The sequence below is a fragment of the Lithobates pipiens genome, unplaced genomic scaffold, assembly GCF_037356315.1.
Source record: "Lithobates pipiens isolate NorthernLeopardFrog02 unplaced genomic scaffold, aLitPip1_a1.2 Scaffold_10, whole genome shotgun sequence".
NCBI lineage: Eukaryota > Metazoa > Chordata > Amphibia > Anura > Ranidae > Lithobates > Lithobates pipiens.
Window position 1 is genome coordinate 183765374 of NW_027507686.1, and position 20840 is coordinate 183786213.

Here is a 20840-nt window from a genome sequence, read left to right on the forward strand (position 1 = left end):
AGTTTAACTTTTTAGGATGCAGAATATTCCGGCATTTATGAGACTATTCTTCAATGTTAATTCAACATTCAAGAGTAACATTTTATATCTTGCATGCAAAGTTTGGGTAAATACAGGTGACTATTCCCAGTGGTGGTGCCTGATGTGTGGAGTGCAAAAAACAACAAAAAAAACAAAAAAAATCTCAACATTTATAATCAGCAATAAAGGTACTAAGTGGGAGGGCTATTTTCTCCATTGCACTAAGTAGATTTCATAGGACAGCTCAGATTTACCAGCCTGTAAAAGAGAGTGAATGTAAAATGTAGTCAATTCTCCTACATATGCCAGTGCCAGTGCTTCTATAAATCATAGGCTTCCACATATATTTACAGATGTATGCAGCAGAAACTTCAACAGAATGATACAATGCAGAAATTGCTTTTACTTTTTAATTTCATGCTGTCCCAGTGGAAAATCTGCAGTTTTGGCACCTTTTATGCTGCAGAGAATTACTCAACATGGCAGTGACTACAGTCAATTTATTACTACGCTGCAATATTAATCCCGACACGGACAGAGCTGGTAAAAAACTTTATTTTATCCAATTAGTGAGTTGGTACTTGGCCAAGTGCTCTTTTTCAGGTGACAAGCTATCTTTAGGTTATCTTACCAATAATGCTGAACACAAAGCAATTTGCTTGCTTTCTGAAATGGATGTGCAAATAATATGCTTGTACATGCCCCCAGTCTGCTGGTATGAAATCCTGCACCTCTGGGTTTCTTTATACTGCAGCTAACTGAACAGATTTTCCTTGTGCTTTTATGGATTTGACACTTCATGTAGACAGAGGGGGATCTGCAGCACAACTGGCCCTAAAGTGATCAACATGCTACTTTAAATTGGCAGACAGAGCAAAGACAGGGACAGATGACAATTGCACTTTGTGCTACATTCACCTCCACTACTGACCTCTATTTGTTTTTAGGCACATTTACAAGGGATATAAATTCTCACTGTACACTTTTCAAGCCCAGAGAATTTATAACACATACTTTGTATTCATAAATACTGGACAGCCAGGTACTTGGCAACTTAAAAAGTGATATTAAACTCAAAAACAAAAATATGTTCTATATTTCAGCTTACTGAGCCTTAGATGTGGTGGCTGCATTCCTTTTCTTTTATTGGGCTTTTTTCCCTTTATTTCACCTGGTGATCCAGCCAGTAACACACCTCCTGTTTTAAAGCAATTGTAAAGTCTTTTTTTTTTTAATTAAAAAAACAAAAACAGGTTATACTTACCTGCTCTGTGTAAGGGTCCTTTCACACGGGGCGGATCAGTGATGATCTGCCCCGTGGATATCCACTTGCTCAGCGGGGACCGATCTGTCGATCCCCGCTGAGCAGGCAGTGGACAGGTCGGTCTCTGCACACTGCGCAGGGATGGACCTGTCAGAGCGCTACTCTCCTCTATGAGAGATCGTATGATGACGGACCGCAGTGTCTGTCTTCATCCGATCCGATGACGGACGGCAGTGTCTGTCTTCATCCGATCTGATGACGGAGGAAAAACCTACTTTTCCATCCGTCACACTTTTTTGGATCGGATGTCAGTGGACATGTCACCGCTGACATCCGACACGCCATAGAACTCTATGGAGCATCCGTTCAGGTCCGCCTGAAAAACTGACAGGCGGACCTGAACGGATCGGTAGTGTGAAAGAGGCCTAATGGTTTTGTACAGAGCAGCCCGGATCCTCCTTTTCATGGATCCCTTTGTTGCTCCTGGTCCCTCCCTCCTGACGAGCGCTCCCACAGCAAGCAGCTTGCTAGAGGGGCACCCAAGCAGAGCTGTAGCTCAGTGTCCATTCGGGACACGGAGCTGCCATTCGGCCCTGCCCCTCGCTGTCCATTCGGGACACGGAGCTGCCGTTCGGCCCTGCCCCTCGCTGTCCATTCAGGACACGGAGCTGCCGTTCGGCCCTGCCCCTCGCTGTCCATTCAGGACACGGAGCTGCCGTTCGGCCCTGCCCCTCGCTGTCCATTCAGGACACGGAGCTGCCGTTCGGCCCTGCCCCTCGCTGTCCATTCAGGACACGGAGCTGCCGTTCGGCCCTGCCCCTCGCTGTCCATTCAGGACACGGAGCTGCCGTTCGGCCCTGCCCCTCGCTGTCCATTCAGGACACGGAGCTGCCGTTCGGCCCTGCCCCTCGCTGTCCATTCAGGACACGGAGCTGCCGTTCGGCCCTGCCCCTCGCTGTCCATTCAGGACACGGAGCTGCCGTTCGGCCCTGCCCCTCGCTGTCCATTCAGGACACGGAGCTGCCGTTCGGCCCTGCCCCTCGCTGTCCATTCAGGACACGGAGCTGCCGTTCGGCCCTGCCCCTCGCTGTCCATTCAGGACACGGAGCTGCCGTTCGGCCCTGCCCCTCGCTGTCCATTCAGGACACGGAGCTGCCATTCGGCCCTGCCCCTCGCTGTCCATTCAGGACACGGAGCTGCCATTCGGCCCTGCCCCTCGCTGTCCATTCGGGACACGGAGCTGCCGTTCAGCCCTGCCCCTCGCTGTCCATTCGGACATGGAGCTGCCATTCGGCCCTGCCCCTTGCTGTCCTGATCGACTGACTGACTGCAGCGGGAGCCAATGGCGCCCCTGCAGTGTCTCAGCCAATCAGTAGGGAGAGTCCTGGATGGCCAAGGGACTTGTGGATGTCGTTAGACAGAGAGGGGGCTCAGGTATTAGGGTGGTTGCCACACACAGAAGGCCTTTACAACTCCTTTAACGCGGATGTAAACCCTCCATACACCGAGTGAAATGAACAACCTCAAATGATACAGAGATAAAACAAATCTTCCTACATACATTTTACATGTATAGCTGCTGTCTTCAGCTTTATATACTGTTTAGAAAGTGCGCGTCCTGATAGATTTTTCACTTCCTCATTCCCCTGTAGGAGTGGATTATTGCTAGACACACACAGCACACATCCCCTCCCCACACATGCAGAGGTTGCCTGTGAATAGTTAAGAAGTCTGCTAATCTATTTATAGCCCCCGACACATTTCAGGCTCCTGTCTCGGAGAAACTATCAAAAGTTATCAGGCTGATAACAGAAGATCGGAGCAGGAAAAAGCTATGGGAATTAGGGCTTTGAAGAGAGATGAAAAACACTGCAGATATATGTGCCCAGCTCAAATTTCACAAATTGGGTTTACATCCACTTTAAGGTGTCTGTATTCTGGAAGTAGTAAAGCAAACACCTTCAGACAGCAGAATTGTCAGTCTAGGGGAGGGTAATGTTAGACTGGCAAATTAAAGCTGAACTCCAGCCAACACTTTATAAGCAGTTACAGCAAAACAATTTTTTTTTTTTTAATCACCCCTGTAACTGCTACCTTCTCTGGACAGCTTAAAAGGAAGTTAAAAAATAACAGCCTTACTAGGTGAATCTCCAGGTGAAAATAAAGGCCAAAAGCCTAAAAGAAAGGAAACAAATGCAGCCACCACCACAAGATTTGGCTGCAATTTAAGACATTTTTGTTTTAAGGTTTATTACCATTTTTAAAAACATTCTCCCTTACATTCCCTAGCACACATACAAGATGGCAGGCATAATTTATGATACATTGTGGTCATCCTGGATATTCACCTGCTATGGGCACATAGCCGACACCTTGCTGGTAGACTGTAGGCATTAACACCACAGGTTGAGACTGCATCAACATTCCAGCTGGCACAGACTGGAAAAAAAAAGAAAAAAAAAAGTGGTCAAACATTATAAGATACGTAAATAGAACACAAAATAAGTTTGATGTAGAAGTTAGTTTTGCTTCTTGTACTGCAGTTTTCTCTTTACAATGTAAGATTTACAGAGTAAGCAAAGGGCTTAGTTGCCCTCACAGGAAGACATAGCTCCCAACTATCTCCGATTTGGAGGGACTGTCCCTGATTTGGAGCAATGTCCCTAATTTTGGTCTGATCTATAGAGTTGTATATAAAATGCACTTTTTAATCTTTCAAAAAGTGTTTCCCAGTGCTAAACCTTTGATCCAAAATCTAAATTGCTGCATCTGTACATTTTAAAAGCCAATAGAAAGGAATAGAAGTGTTAATAAAAAGCCCTGTGGATTTAATTAACTTTTTTTTTTGGTTTATTCTCCATTAAGGGGGTGTGGCAGGGGGAGTGTCCTATGCCTACATATGTTTGGTAGTAAGTGTCCATCATTCCCATCTCAAAATGTTGGGAGGTATGGGAAGATTTTCCCTCACCTCCTGTTTCTGTAACATTTTCAATCACTTTCTGTACCAGTGAGAATGATCACCAAGACAGATAGAAGGGTAACTCTTCCCTGTAGGAACAGAAACAGCAATAAAAACCTGCTAGATGCAATCACCTCCACAGTATAAACAAAAAAAAAAGTTTTGATTTGACATACATTTTAAAGTGGTAGTAAATTAAAAACATTCTAGTGCCCAGCAATTTAATACGCATTGCATACTAGTACTGTGCATTATGGAAGACTGAAAAACAAAGCTCTCTAGTGGCGTGCTGTCACTGCCAACAGGGCTTCTATCTTCATGTGGTCTTCCTTCAAGGTCCACAGGCTCCGGCCATTTCAATGACCAAGCCACGATGACGTCACTCCTGTGCATGCACACAGGAGTTACGGCCATGGCACAGAGTTCTGGATTGACTGCACAGTGTCCTTATATTACAGCGCAGTGTGCACGCGTCAGTGATGGCACCGGCTGCTAAACAAGCAAATATCTTTAATCTGTAAGATTCATTTACCTATAAATAAGATTCATTATAAAAGGTAAGATTTAGGTAAAAGTCACAAAGCAGAGCTTTAAAGTGGCTATAAACCCTTACATATACCCAGTGAAGTGACTGGTGGCAGGTGATACACAGAGATGAAACAAATCCTCCTACACAAAGTTCTACCTGTTTATCTGCAGCCCTCTGTGTTCTACATCTGTTCAACTTGCTGAATTATAAAGCTCGTCAGAGTTCAGAAAAAAATGGGGCAGAGAGCTGAAGTTACACTCTGTAGAGTTCAGTGATGAGAGTTCTGAGAGCTGATTGGAGGGAAGGGACACACCCCCCTTCACACAGCACACAGCACACAGGAACAGAGCCAAGGCTGTCAATCAGCTGGAGGCCCCTCCCTGTCATCTTTCTTCTCTTGGTGATGGGAAAATTTGTAAGAAGTGAATCATGCTGATAGACGAATGAAGCAGCAGACAAAAGTGACACTTGGTGCTCTTAACTGAGCCAAGTACACACGGTAGAGGGATATGCCTTGTTCATATTTGATGGAGGTTTACAACCACTTAAGTGTACCATTTAACTATGGTCATTCCAAACTTCTTTGGTCTTAAACCAAGCTGCAGCTAATGTGGAACATGTCCTCTCCTTTGTGGCTCTGTTGAATACAGGCCACAGCAGGGTCTATATAATGGCGCCACACACCTGCGCCATCAGTGAGGCGCCATAACGCAAGCACGCAGATTGAAGGTCACCGCACATGCAGCTACAAGGACCAACTAACTGTCTCCTGAACACACAGCACTGCCCCACACAGGGCGGCCCCCTGCATTCGAGACAGTTGGTCCTTCTAGCTGCATGTGCGGTGACCTTCGATTGCCTCGCCCGTGCGCAGGCATGTGGTGCCATATAAAGACCTGGCCACGGCCTGTATTCAACAGAGCCGCGACGGAGAGGACATATTCCACACTGGGGCCTGGGGATGGCAGGTATTTTTTAAAGCCTCCCCATTCTTGTCTGTAGGTCCCTGATTTGTGCCTGGGGATTTTAGTGGCCTTATTTGAAATTAACATGTGCCTCTGTTTGTCCCATAAGGGAATACCTTCTGTATAGGGAGTCTGTCAGGAGGCTTTCAAAATCTGTTCATCTTGGCTAAAGTCATATGAGCTACTAATTAGAAGTACCGAGCCAGGTATGTTGGTATTCCTGATTTTAAGCTAAGCTATATATACACATATACAAATATGATCAAGGACCAACGAAAAACAGACAAGTTTCTTAGTATGTACTCCTATGATCTTTCATAGGTTTTCACGTCCTTGATGTCTCAGTTGGCTCACCAGTTTACTTGTCCTGCTTACCCTGTGGCAATTGGCCCCATCCAGGTCTCTTACTATTATGTGCATGATCATACAATATGCTAAACGGTATGTTGGTTATAAATTATGAACATATAGTTTTTCACTATTCTTTATATGATGTCCTTTGTAATGCTGTATGCTTTCTATTGATGGAACCATTATGTGAATACACATCTCCCTGTTATTACCCCTAAAGAAAGGTGTTTAAAGCCAGAAATACGTTGGTTACATTGGAGACAACCAAGTGTCTGTATATGCATCACATTTATTAATTCGCTACTTACCATATGCATACGTCTTTGCACAGACTTTTTGTTGTTATGTTCCATTTTGTAATAAAATGTGTACTTTAAAGATTAGGTGTTCTTGTTGCCTTTAAAGTCCCACACCCAAGGGGGAAATTCTTTGTTTTCAAATCAAGGTTTCTACAGAATATATACCTTCAGTGGAATGCCTTAAAGCATATGATGCTGCCTTATTTTCAAGTATTATATGAAAGAAGGTATCCCATCATTCCTACAACATTGTCCTCAATCATTTCCAGTGGCCATTTGTGACCAGCCTAGAGAGAATATAACTTTAAAAGGATGTCAATATAACTCTGCACCCATAGCTGTGTCTGGAATGCTTTACGTGGAAATAGAAGGTAATCTATACTGGAAAAAATATCACAGCATAGCTCTCAAAGAATAGTAGTAGAAAAACAAAAATGGAAAGGTTACATCTGCAAACCTGACTAAATTTCCTGGATGTATTTAGCGATGTGGTTATTTTAAAAACTACTGCCACTGATCATATCGTGTTAATAGATAACCCATTGCATAGATTCTGGAGCTCTGAGCATCAATGTGAACATTATACAAGAGAAGGAAATAAGCTCTCACCGTGTACGACATAACCAGGTTGATCATGCCTTCCTTGTCATCTCCTTGCCTGCCACTCAGACTAAACCATTCATCTACCACCTTTCCTTCTTTTAAGGATTCTGGAATAGTGATGTGTGTCCATGCAATGCGGTCATCCATGGAGAACGCTCTCTGCATGGTTAGAAATGAACAATGTTAGGTATAGAAAAAACAAAACAGTAATTACCATTAGTGCTAAATCTGTATAGTTCCAGGCAAAAAGCTAATTTCACATTTAAAATGAATATAAAAGATTTCTGACCTGCTTGTAAACTTCCCTTTCTTGGACACAGGCTCAGGTAAAGCTTGACCACAAGGGGAGAACGGCCTTTGTCCCGCATTGTATTTGAAAAAAAGGAGTTTTACATGCAAGTCAAAAATCCTGATTTCTTAATCATACAGTACAGGACATTTCAAAGGCTCCTTCAAACATTTACTGTGGAACGTCCCTAAGCAATAAAAAGGTAAGGGATGCACAACACAGCAAACAAAGCTAACAGCCTCAAAACAATCAGGCTCCCAACTCAGACAGTGGCATGAAGCACCTTATAGTCAAAGCTGGCATTCACCTGGTGTGAAAAAAAAAAGAGAAGAACCACAAACTGGAAGTGCTGCTCACCCACTACAAATCACAGGAGCCAATGATGCAGGGGGGAAAAAAGGAGATCTGGAAATATGCATCCTAAAAATTCTGCTTGCTGTAGCAATGCAATCACAGACTTGGACGATTTAATCCAGAATATTTGGACCTGCAAGAAGGTGTTGAGGGCCTTCAAGTTTAGGATGGAGTGAATGTCGTCATTGGGCTTCAATAAAGGCTCTGAAACCAATGCTCAGAAGGAACTGGGACAATAATTCCTGAAGAATCAATCTGCTGTAGGGCAGTCTGGAGGGCCCACAGAGAGGCAGAAAGGATGGAAAAGTAGGAAGTAAAATGCCAAAATGTACCCCAGGGACACAATTGTCCCAGACCCAAAAGGTCCAGAATGCCCCGAATCCACATGGCTGAAGAAGTCAAAAAATACTCCCCCCCCCCACTTGTAACAGTGGGGATGCCTCTTCAGTGCGAGGAGGTCTAAGCAGAAGACATCCAGGACTTGCAATAGAACTGAGTGGAGAGCTTTTCAGGACAGGAGAGAAAGGAATTCATCCAGGACCCAATAGTGGCAGATTTGATCATAAACACTAAGAGTGCTTTTTCCACCTGTTCGCTGTCAAATTAAATCCTAAGCGTCTCTTATAAACTGTCTCTGCAGAGTAAATCCGCAGCTAGGGGATATTGTGCATCTGCTTTCACATGAGAGCCAGGCAAAGCTGAATTGACGATCACTCAGCAGGCAATGCTGAATGGCAGTGTTTATGCCATGCACATATTAAAAAGTAAAAAAAGTGCATAACAATGATAGATTTGCAGTGAGCGAAAATGGTAGTCTTTTTTTATAGGGTATAGGTTGTCCATGACAACTAAGGGTCAATAGTTGATAGTTCAGGTGGCTGTCACCCCCAGAGTGAATCCTGAAACTGTGTGTGAACAAATGAGAAGAAAGGGGAGGCCCACTTAAGTGTAGTATTGAAGACACTATCATTTCATTGGTATTGCATTTCCAGGAATGAAGATAGTTTGAGCATGTATGTGCCTACAACCTTATTCAGTGCAGAGACTGTTATGGAGCAGAAGGGGTGCAGCTGTTCTGTGTCCCCCAACTGAGACTGCTAGATACCGTGGTGAAGGCTGATGCGAGGGCCTGAGCCACAAAACTGAAGCAGAGTAGCAACTGGGAACTGTGGTGTGCTTCTCTGTAGCATAGCAATGTGCCCAAGATCAGGCCAGAGCTAGGGGGAGGGCAATGCACCCTTAGCAGAGGGCAGAGCTATGCACACAGGATGGGCCATTATGCACCAACATGTGCCTCAGGACTTTTTCACCAAAACCTCTCAGGACTGGAAAGTTTACACATTGTGCTTTTAGCTATGACAGCATACTAAGACACAGCTGTCGTAATATTAAAAGTATTACAGCAGCTCTGTGACCAACTACTTCTGGCCTACTGAAGCCATCCATACCCTTGATGACGAGGAGGAGGATGGGGGTCCTTCTGCTTCCTGTAGAAGTGATCAGGCAGCTGTAGAGCTGCTCAGATCATGTCTGCAGGAAAGGTCATGACCGGCTGAAAATTGTGATATCAAGATCACGATTGCAGCCATGACCCTGGTATTACGGCTTCAATCCAATGCCTTAATTATACAAATGAAGGACAGAAAGCAGTCAAAGAAAGGTCAGAACAGAAAAAAAATAAAAAGCAGGTTTTCATGTACTTATACAATTTTTGTATAATGCGAAGCTGCAGGTGTAAAGATGTGTATATATTTAATATGCAACACTTATTCTAACCTCATCAAAGATTTCCAGGTAGAAGGAATCGACTCCTGGGGGTACAGTACACTGGATCACCTTGTTCCATCTGGGATTTTTGGCACCATTATGTGCCGTGGGAGTCTCATACACCGCGTACCCCAAACGTATCCTGCAGTACGGATCCATTCGTGTCATACCATAGTTCTTCGCAAGCTTGGCCTACATAAAGACAGAATTTATTGAATGACGTGATACACAGCTACAAGGTTGCAAATGAAAATGTAATGTAGTTGCGTGCCAATATGGTATGAAATGTGAAACTTAGTGATAACTTTTTACTGCAGCTGTCACTAATGTGCTCCCACAGAAATCCGTAAAAAACAATATAGGTGTGACAGCGCTGTAAAAGTGAAACAAACAATTATGGTTATAAATACGGATATTGCAATAATATGAAAAAAGTCCAAACACATAAAATGAATCCACGTTGTGCAAAAAATTGAAAAAAAAAACACAAACAAAAAAAACAAGCCTGAGTGATATCTTCAGACAACCTCCATGAACGGAGTGCTCCCACCACCTCATGCAATGCTCGCTCACCTCCTTTAGACCCCTTTCACACTGAGCCGCCACCATCGTCAGCGGTAAAGCGAGGCTATTTTTAGCGCCGCTTTACCATAGTTTTAGCGGCACTATTCGCCCGCTAGCGGGGCTGTTTTATCTCCCCGCTAACGGCCGAAAAGGGGTTAAATCCGCCTGCAGTATAGCAGCGCTGCCCCATTGTTTTCAATGGGGAGCAGCGGTGAATTCACTGCTCCAAAGAAGCTGCTGGCAGGACTTTTTCTGATGGCCTGCCAGCGCACCTCTCCAGTGTGAAAGCCCGAGCAGCTGTTTTAGGGCGATTTGCAGGTGCTATTTTTTAACACTATAGCGCCTGCAAAACGCTCCAGTGTGGCAGGGGTCTTAAACGGCCCAGCAAGGGGTCAAACACGCCTTGCACCCTGTGCAAATATTTCCCTCCCAGGGATCGTCAGGGAATCTTGGTGGCTCATAGGATGAAAGTAATCGAAAGCAGGTAGGTACTCCTTCCACTGTGCTGCTTCAAACTTTAAATCCACAATGACTACCGGCAAGTTCAGCAACACATGACAAAAAAACAAAAAACTGAGAAAGTGCCTCCTATAGTGCAGTATCCGAGAGGTTAAAAGTGAAACCACTTCACCCCAGCTAGCATTGAACTCACATTTAATGAAATTTTAAATGCATTAAAAAGGACATGACGGTCTCACTCAGTAGTAGTAGTCCACTGCCATGCTCCACTTCTAGGTGGAGCCTGGCGGTGGACTACTACTACTACTGAGTGAGACCGTCATGTCATTTTTAATGCGTTTAAAATTTCATTAAATGTGAGGCGAGTTTAATGCTAGCTGGGGTGGAGTGGTTTCATTTTGAACCCCTCGGATACTGCACTATAGGAGGCACTTTCTCTTGTTTTTTTTTCATGTGTTGCTGAACTTACCGGTAGTCATTGTGGATTTAAAGTTTGAAGCAGCACAGTGGAAGGAGTACCTACCTGCTTTCAATTACTTTCATCCTTTGAGCCACCAAGATTCTCTGACGATCCCTGGGAGGGAATGTTTGCACAGGGTGCAAGGTGTGTTTGACCCCTTGCAGGGTCATTTAAAGGAGGTGTGCGAACATTGCATGAGGTGGTGGGAGCACTCCGTTTATGGAGGTTGTCTGAAGACATCACACAAGCTTGTTTTTGTTAAAGTTTTCATTTTTTTTTGCACAACGTGGATTTATTCAATTTGTGTTTTTGGACTTTTTTTCATATTATTGCAATATCAGTGTTTATCACCATAATTGATTATTTCACTTTTACAGCGCTGTCACACCTATATTGTTTTTTTTACAGCTACAAGGATGTTAATCAGGTAAACATTCTATTAAGTGTTTATGTAACAGAAAACTGAACAAGCCCTTCCTGCTTATGGGCCATATCCTGCCTCTAGGCTTGTGCTTGGTTTGCTTGTCCAGCATATCATATATGACATTAAAGTGGTTCTAATGGCAGGTTTGTTTACCTTCATGCACAAAAAAAAAAAAAAAAAAAAAAACTGTGCAGCTCCCCCCTTCCCCAAGGCACCACATGTACACTGGAGATCAATATTTTAGAACAAATTTTGTACACTATTTTTTTCAGGAACAATGTAATCTTCATATATTAATTGGAATTTTTATATTTAATGGAATTTTTGTTGCGGCTATACCATGCTAACAGAATAGTGTTTTTCAAAATTACCAAGAATGGCAATGACTGTAGCCCAGAGAAAGATTACAACTAAAATTTCTGAAGGTTACAATAATCCACAATTAGTAGGAAGTTTACAGGCCCTTGCTTTAAATGACTTCAGCACATATGCGGCAGCAGGATATCACTACAGGGAGTCAGAGTTACGAACCTCCGACTTGCGAACAACTCCTACTTATGAACGGCAGGCGTCGCCGGTGGGCAAATTGGAAAACGCCGTTCTGCGCATGCGTGTCCGAGTTATTAACAAAACCGACTTAAGAATAAACAGTCGGTCCCTGACCTGTTCGTAACTTGGGGACTGCCTGTAGTCTCTTACACTGCTCTGGTGTGATTTTGTTCCACTCTTCTTCCAGCCTCTTCCACAGTTTGGTGACAGTGGAAGACAGTGGGTTTCTTGGCCAAAAACTTTGTCCCCAAGGAATTTCCAGAGGTCTTCTATTGGGTTTAGATCAGGGCTCTTGGCTGGCCATTTCATTATTTCAATGTTTTCAGCTTCAAGAAATTGCTTTACCCTATTTGCTGTATGACAGGGTGCCTTGTTGTGCATGAAAATTGCTGGCTGATCGGGTGATGAACGCAGGGAAGGAACCGCATGTTGTCAAGAAGATTAACATTAGCATTCACTCTGCCAAGTAGCTGTATAAGAGGCCCAAATCCTGCTGCAGAAAACATCCCCCAAACCATGACGCTTTCCTCCCCAACCTTTTACTGATTCTTTACACACTTTGGGTTCAGTCTTTCCCCATTTTGACAACAAATATAATGTTTTCTATCGAGCCCAAATTAATTAAACTTGCTTTCATCACCAAAGTGAACTTTGGACCAGTTCTCTGTCCACACAACATTCTCCTCAGCTAAGGTTAGTCAAGCCTTTTGTTTCTTTCTGCTAATGAGAGGCTTGGTCACTGCAGAGTGAGCTTTCAGTCCAAATTCTCTTAAACAGCGAGACTCTCTACGAGGAGACAGATCCTTACTCTGTTCAGCGCTGAACTGGCAACCAATCACAGCTGCAGTATTGAACCGATTGCCCATTAAGATTCTCTGCATTATCCTGTGCTCTCCTGCATTTGTCTTTCGTGGACAACCAGCCTTCTTGGGGGACTTGAATGAGTTTGTGATGTTGCAAAGATGCAATATTCTAGAAATCACAGACTTGGAACAAACTTCTCTTGCTATGGCTGAAAGGGTCATCAACTTGGCCTTCATCTGGACAACCTGCTGCCAAAGAGTTTCAGTCACTTTAGAACACACACCATCTTGCAAAGTCAGGGAGGTTAGGCTGCCAGTTAAACAGGGTTTGTCAGATAGATAATTAAATTAGCACAAGGTGTCAGATTAACGATAACTGGGAGGTATCTGAAAATGTTCTCTAATTTTGATCAATGTTCTTTTTCAAATCTCATTGAAGTTTTTCATTTTGTACTTCACAATATATGTAACTCATGAAATATGCTTAACAGAACTGCTCTTTTACTTCTGTTTAGATCATTTCAAAATAGGACTAAGCAGTGACCTTGAAAATCAGGATATTGAAGGTCATTCTCAGATTTTGATCTCCAGTGTATAAACCCATTACTGCAGGGTACCCCAGAATCCCCGTGCGTGCCTCACAGCTGGATAGATCGGTACTAAAGCAGAGACTTTGGTCATCTGTTCATACCCATACACAAGCAAGCTGTGAGAGGCAACTTGGCGAGATAGAGTTATTGTGAATACACCCGTTACATAGTAGGTGAGGTTGAAAAAAGACCATCAAGTTCAACCTATGTGTGTGTAATTATCTGTCAGTTTTACATTGTATATCCCTGTATGTTGCGGTCGTTCAGGTGCTTATCTAATAGTTTCTTGAAACCATCAATGCCCCCCGCTGAGACCACCATCTGTTGAAGGGAATTCCTCATCCTTGCCGCTCTTACAGTAAAGAACCCTCTACGTAGTTTAAGGTTAAACCTCTTTTCTTCAAATTTTAATGAGTGGCCACGAGTCTTGTTAAACTTCCTTTTGCAAAAAAGTTTTATCCCTATTGTGGGGTTTGGATTTATCCCCATTTGTGGGATACATGGATACAGACTAATACACAAGGATTTCTTCAGAATAACAAAAGAATAACTCAACACACAGCCATTAATGTCTAAACCGCTGGCAACAAAAGAGCCCTTTTGAATTGTGGTCTTGGATGAGGGTGGAGTCTTTTTGGAGGATTGAGGAACACGTAGAGTCTGGCTTGATCTCTTAGAGCGTACTGTTTGAGGACGTCCGGTAAGGAGCCAATCTCAATTTTTGGTGGTGGTGCACTATAGTATGCCTCGTGGCTTGGAATATGAATCAGAGAATCAACGCTACTAGATGTGACACGTGGTGTTTTTTTGCAATTTACTGCTTTCATGGATTCAGTTTAAGGACTATCAAATAAGGACACATTTAGATTTTAGTTGGTTTTGCTCATGTTATATCATATTTTTTGAAGTGTACATATTAATAGATTGTGCACTTATTTTTTCCTGTATATTTTGTGGGCATCGGTGCTATTCTTGCATTTTTTGGTTATCTATAACACATGCAATATGTGACACTGCACTATATTTATTGTTTGTTTTCACATGTACAGTCTCCCATATGGGAGGTGCATCTTGGGTTACTTTTAATATATGTAATATGTGACACTGCATTATATTCACTGTTTGTTTTCGTATATATAGTCTCCTATACGGGGGCGTACACCCTAAGATTAATTTTTTAGGACAGCGCGGTTCTTCTTCCCTCTTTTTCATATTTACGAGTTCCCAAAGTACCATCGGGTGCAAGCCATCTGGTCCCGGTGATTTATTAATATTAAGTTTCCCCAAGTCTAATTTTAATTTTGTCCTCTGTTAATCATGGCGGTGCTTCCTGTGATGTGTCATGAGGATAAACACTGCAGTTTTGGTTACTGAAGCCCCCCCCCCCCCCGATTCCCTTATGAAGACTGAGAAGAAGAATAAATTCAATACCTTTGCCATCTCCCCATTCTGAATTGTTGCAAGGCATTGAGTAGTAAAGAGCTCTATCAAGTCAGTGTCTGGGAACCATTTAGTGAGATTTAATGGAGCCACCTATATATTTCATAACTTGTTGTTAGGTATGCATTTTAGCGAGTTGCCTCAACCCACTGCACTGTAAGAGGATTCAGTGGTCAGTGGCTTTTTGCAGCCCTTCTATAATACGAACAGATGTTTTCACAGGGCATGCTGCATATCAGAGCAGGTCAGCAGAGCAGGAATAACGTTTTTTTCATCTCTCAATATACAGAATTATGCTGACATACAGTGTGCCCTGTGTAAATCTCTATTCACAGATATGAATAGGGGTTCACAGGCAGCCAATGACATCTGTCAAAGTCAGCACAGGAAAGATCTTGGAATTTCTTATTAGAATAAAACAAGGACAGTAAATGAAATACATTTTACATGTATCATCTTTTAAGCTTAGGCAAACTGTAGTGTCACAATTCTGGGACTACAAAGCACAGCTTATGTAGCTCATCAGGGTGACTTCTTAGAAGAAAGATTATGCTTTTCTTTTTTTTTTCTTTTCTTTTTTTAAACACATGCAAAATCCTTTTACTAAATGTAAACTATTCTGAGCCAGTAAAACAGAGCATATGAGAAAAAAAAATAGCTGTATATACCAAGGTAAGGGACGCTTAAAAGTGATTGTAAATGCTTTTAAAAAAAAAATAAAAAATAAGAAAAAGGAAAAAAAAAGGTTTTATACTTGCCTGCTACAAGCTCTGAACCTCATCTTCTTGGGTACCCGGCCAGTGCTCCTTCCCTCCCCTCGAATGCACCCATAGAAACCCGCTTTCTATGGAAGCATTCATGCAGGCTCGCTCACAAGCCTCACATCTACAAAACACAAACTGCAGGACTTTCCCCCCCACTGGCTCTGAATGACAGTGGCTCCCGCTGTTCTCAGTAAAGTAGTGAGACCAGGAAGCGAGGGGAGAGAAGAACTGCAGAAGTGAACAGCGCTGGATTGAATGAGTGCTCGGGTAAGTAATATGTAAATATTTGAATTTCCATAGTCAGGCCACACTTCTAATCTAATAAATCAGTATGACAGCCAGGCTGCTATTTTGAACAATGACAGACCCGCATTTCTCTCTTGGTTGCTATTGCTGGTTAATCTCTGTAAGATCTAATAGCTCACATGTATGATTCATATTTTCTGTTGGTGCTAAGGAAAAGACACTCTCACTGAGAAATCCTATTTACTTTTTATTTTTATTAGCAAGGTTAATCTTTAACTGTGCCCACTGCACTGCGGGGGTGCCGATGCTTGTGGCAGACGGTCGCAATGACCACTGGCCACGAGCAATCGTGAGCACGAGAGCCAGAACAGGGACGTGTGTGTAAACACACAAATCCCTGTTCTGTGAGGAGTGACAGATTGTGAGTTCCTAATAGCTGGGAACCATGATCTGTCGTTTCCTCTAGGTCAGTCCCCTCCCCCTACAGTTAGAAACACACACAGGGAACACAGTTAACCCCTTGATCGGCCCTAGTGTTAACCCCTTCCCTGCCAGTGACATTTTTACAGTAATCTGCATTTTTATAAACACTGATCGCTGTATAAATGCCAATGGTCCCAAAAACGTGTCAAAAGTGTCCAATGTGTCCGCCATGTCGCAGTTCCGATAAAAATCACAGATCGCCGTCATTACTAGAAAAAAAAAAAAAAAAAAAAAAAAAAAAATTATATATATATATATATATATATATATATATAATAATAATAATAAATGCTATAAATCTATACCCTATTTTGTAGACGCTATAACTTTTGCGCAAACCAATATATGCTTATTGCGATTTTTTTTACCAAGAATATGTAGAATACATATATGGGTCTAAACTGAGAAAAAATTTGCTTCAAAAAAAAAAAAAAAAAAATTAATAAAAAAAAAAAAGGATGATATTTATTATAGCAAAACGTACAAAAATATTGTGTTTTCTTCAAAATTGTCGCTCTTTTTTTGTTTATAGAGCAAAAAATAAAAAAACAGCAGAGGCGATCAAGTACCACTAAATGAAAGTTCTATTTGTAAGGAAAAAAAAGGACGTCAAAGTTAAAACATTAAAGCGAAACAGTGCCGAATCGCAAAAAAATATTGGCCCAGTCATTCAGCAGCCAAATCTTCTGGGGCTGAAGTGGTTAGGATGAAGTCATATATATGCCACACAAATGTCAATTACCTAGAATCGTATAGTTACCTACCTGCACTACAGTGATGCTGACTCGGCCCAAACTACCCATTGATCCTGCGTACTGTAGCTGCTGCGCAGCCTGGGCATCCAACTGGATTTGCTGCTGCTGTTGGGTGGGAGTGATGCGCAGGAAGTCCTGGGGGAGTTCACCAATAAACACCTGCGCATAGAAAAAAAAAAGTTTAAAAACATTATACCATTTGTGCTGCACTGAATTCACTACAGGAAACACCAACATAAGAGCAGTGACAACATACATACAAACCTAGAAATCAGACTCAAGTTTTAAGATGACTTAAATAAGCTGCTATGTACTTTCAGCACTGCTCCTTTGAAAATATAAGTTGAATAATCCATTTGCCATCTAGTGGTGGGGCCTAAATTTAGAGTGCTTCTAAAAAAGGCACAAGGTTTTTTTAATTTTAATTCATTCTATAGTATAAAAAAAAAAAAAAAAAAAAAAAAAAAAAAAAAAAAAAAAAAACCCACACACCACTTTTTGAAAGCAACTACCTCCCCACCCCATTCACTCATAATTCAGCGCTGTGCCCAAGAGCAGTGGCTGCAATATCTCTCGCTCTCAGTGGACAGAGAGGAAGCAGCGGGGGCTATCGGCTCCTGCTGCTGTCGATCACAGCCAGAGAGGAGGGAGTGGGGCCGAGCGGTGGTTTGTGTGTCAATGGACTCACAGAGCTAGAACACACAAGTGATCCCATAGCAAGGGCTACAGGGGCACTCGGCAGGGGGTAGGAGCCAGAGGATAGAGGCTGCTCTGTGCAAAACCTTTGCACACAGCAGGTACATAGAACAAGTTAAAAAAAAATACCTTTAGAATCACTTAAACATCAGTATAAATATGGAAACGATCTTCTTTTCTCCAAGGCTATCATTCTAGATATGAGAACATCTCTTGCAAGAATAAAACTTTTAAAGCCACGCAGAATGTCTAAATTCTATAAAAAGATCCTTATACAAAATATGAATATTCTAAAGGAAAACCACATGTAGTGTCTTACCTCCTCTTCATAAAAAAAAATAACTAAACCTATGTGACTAAATGAAAGAAATGTACGCAGTCCTGCCCTACCCTTCACCACAAGTGTTAGTAGCTCCAGGTAAAGCTCTTAGCAATAATGAATCATACAAGCTTACTGTACTGCACTGATAGAGCAATGACATGGGGAGGGCAGGACAGCATTCCTTACTGATCAGACACCAAGTTCACATTAGCAGAACATTCTCTGAAATAAAACAGAAGAGGGCTGGGTAGACAGGTTCTGGCCTGTTGAGCAAGACCTGTAGTAGGACAGTTACAATTATTTCATGACACTGAGCGAACGCTAGTGAACCACAATCATTTAGAAAAAACTTTTTTTTTCCCCCCACTTTGACCATCATTCCACTTCTGAACACCATTTCTCTGTGCTCACGTGAATCAATCATGAAAAAACTTGAGATTTCAGTTAATTTGTTTATTAACCACTTCAGTCCCGGACCATTTTGCAGGCCAAAGACCAGACCACATTTTGCGATTCGGCACGGCGCCACTTTAACTGACAATTGCGTGGTGGCACAACGTGGCTCCCAAACAAAAATTCACATTTTTTTTTTCGTTCTTTTGGTGGTATTTAATCACCCCTGTGATTTTTATTTTTTCTGCTATAAACAAAAAAAAAGCGAAATTTTGAAAAAAAAAAAAACATTTTTTACATTTTGCTATAATGAATATTCCCAAAAACATAAAAAATAAAAATAAAAAAAAAAAAAAAAAAAACACACAACACATTACCTCAGTTTAGGCCGATATGTATTCTACATATTTTTGGTAAAAAAAAAATAAAAAAATCCCAATAAGCGATTATTGTTTTGCGCAAAAGTTACAGCGTTAAAAAAAATGGGGGATAGTTTTATGGCATTTTTATTAATCATTTTTTTTTTTTAATTGGCGGCGATCAGCGATTTTTATCGTGACTGCCTGCGACATTATGGCGGACACATCGGACATTTTTGACACATTTTTTGGAACCATTGTCATTTATACAGCAATCAGTGCTATACAAATGCACGGATTCCTGTGTAAATGACACTAGCAGTAAAGGGATTAACCACTAGGTGGCAGTGTAGGGGTTAAGCGTGTCCTAGGGGCATGTTTCTAACTGTGGGGCGGGGCGTGGCTGTCTATGACACGTCACTGATCTCTGCTCTGATCACACGGAGCAGAGATCAGTGACACTGTCACTAGGCAGGACGGGGAGATACTTGTTTACATTACATTAGCATCTCCTCGTTCTTCCTCCCCGTGAGGCGATCGCGGGTATCCCTGCGGCAATCGACCCGCGATCGGACTCACACAGAGGTTTCAACCGGCATGGACGTGATGGCGCGGCAGCCAATTTTTAAAGGTTGTACCTGTACACCCATTTGCCTGTCCATGCCATTCTGCAGACGTACATCGACATGCGCCGGTCGGCATGTGGTTAAATGCAGAACATACAAAGGGCCAATATAGCCCTCAATGTCAATTAGAAGAGAGATACAAGAAAAGAAAAAAAATATAACCAAGTGCTACACACAACTACAATTTTTATTCCTTCCAGTTATATGGTTTCTTGAAAAAGTTGCAAGTCATCAGAAAATAGGCCCGACAAAAGAATGGCGAGGGGGGGTTACCAAAGTCCCAGGCTATATAGGGGCCCCTTTCGATTGCTGCTGGGACAAGGGGTCCAATTTTTCAATATTTGCTTCATGGTTGCCCAGAGACATAGTTGTGCTCAAAAGTTTGCATACCCTGGCAAAAATTGTGACATTTTGGCATCAATATTGAAAATATGACTGATCATGCCAAAAAATGGCCTTTTATTTAAGGATAGCAATCACATGAAGCCATTTATTATCAGTTTATTTGGATCCTTTTTAAAATCATAACAGAAATCACCCAAATGGCTCTGATAAAAAGTTTACATACCCTGGAATGTTTGGCCTTGCTACAGACACAGAAGTTGGCACACAGGTTAACGTGGCAATTGAAAAGTTAAATTTCGCATATTTTTGGCTTTTTAAAATTACAATTAGTGTCTTTGTGTAAATAGTCAATGAGTTTGTTAGCTCTCACATGGATGCACTAAGCAGGCTAGACACTGAGCCAGGAGGAGGTAGAAGAGAAAAGAACAGTCAAAACACCTGTGTAACAAGGTAATGAAACTCTAGAAAGATGGAAAAGGATATAAAAAGATATCCAAAGCCTTGAATATGCCAGTCAGCACTCTTCAATCACTAAGTAAAAAGTGGAAAATTCTGTGATCTCTTGATACCAAGCCAAGATCAGGTAGATCAAGAAAGATTTCAGCTACAACTGCCACAGGAAGTGTTTGGGATACAAAGAAAAACCCACAGGTAACTAAGGATGAGCTCAGGCGTGTTCGCATGATCCACATGCAGAGCCCGGCAGGAAGTCGGCGCAGCGCTGCGCTAATCACAGGCAGCGAGACATTCCCCCCGATGCCGGGCTGCAAAGATCGGGCAATGTCTCACTGCCTGCGATTAGCGCAGCGCCAACTTCCTGGGCGGGCTCCGCGCGTGGATCATGCCTGAGCTCATCCCTACAGATAACCTCAGTAGAAATACAGGCTGCTTTGGAAAAAGATGGTGTGATTGTTTTTAACCACTTCAGCCCAAGAAGATTTTACCCACTTCCTGACCAGAGCACTTTTTACAATTTGGCACTGTGACGCTTTAACTGACAACTGCGTGGTGATGCAATGCTGTGCACAAATGAAATTTGCGTTTTTTCCCCCACAAATAGAGCTTTCTTTTGGTGGTATTTGATCTCCCCTGCGGTTTTTATTTTTTGCGCTATAAGCAAAAATAAATAAATAAGACAGACAATTTAGAAAAAAAACAAAC

The 20840-nt window shown here is 42.3% G+C and overlaps 1 protein-coding gene across 4 annotated transcripts in view; it reads right to left on the reverse strand.

The window, feature by feature from the left end:
* TOLLIP (toll interacting protein) overlaps positions 1–20840 on the reverse strand; it is a 108403-nt gene that overhangs the window by 24241 nt on the left and 63322 nt on the right. For 3 of the 4 annotated variants that reach the window (XM_077460463.1, XM_077460453.1, XM_077460472.1), the window contains exons 2-5: positions 16948–17097; positions 9411–9593; positions 6998–7150; positions 3634–3724 (exon numbers count right to left, since the gene is read on the reverse strand). In XM_077460463.1, coding sequence (XP_077316589.1) covers positions 3634–3724; positions 6998–7150; positions 9411–9593; positions 16948–17097 — 577 coding nt within the window. Of the gene's footprint in view, positions 1–3633; positions 3725–6997; positions 7151–9410; positions 9594–16947; positions 17098–17953; positions 17974–20840 lie in introns of those variants that run through there. The other variant, XM_077460480.1, reaches the window with a different exon arrangement.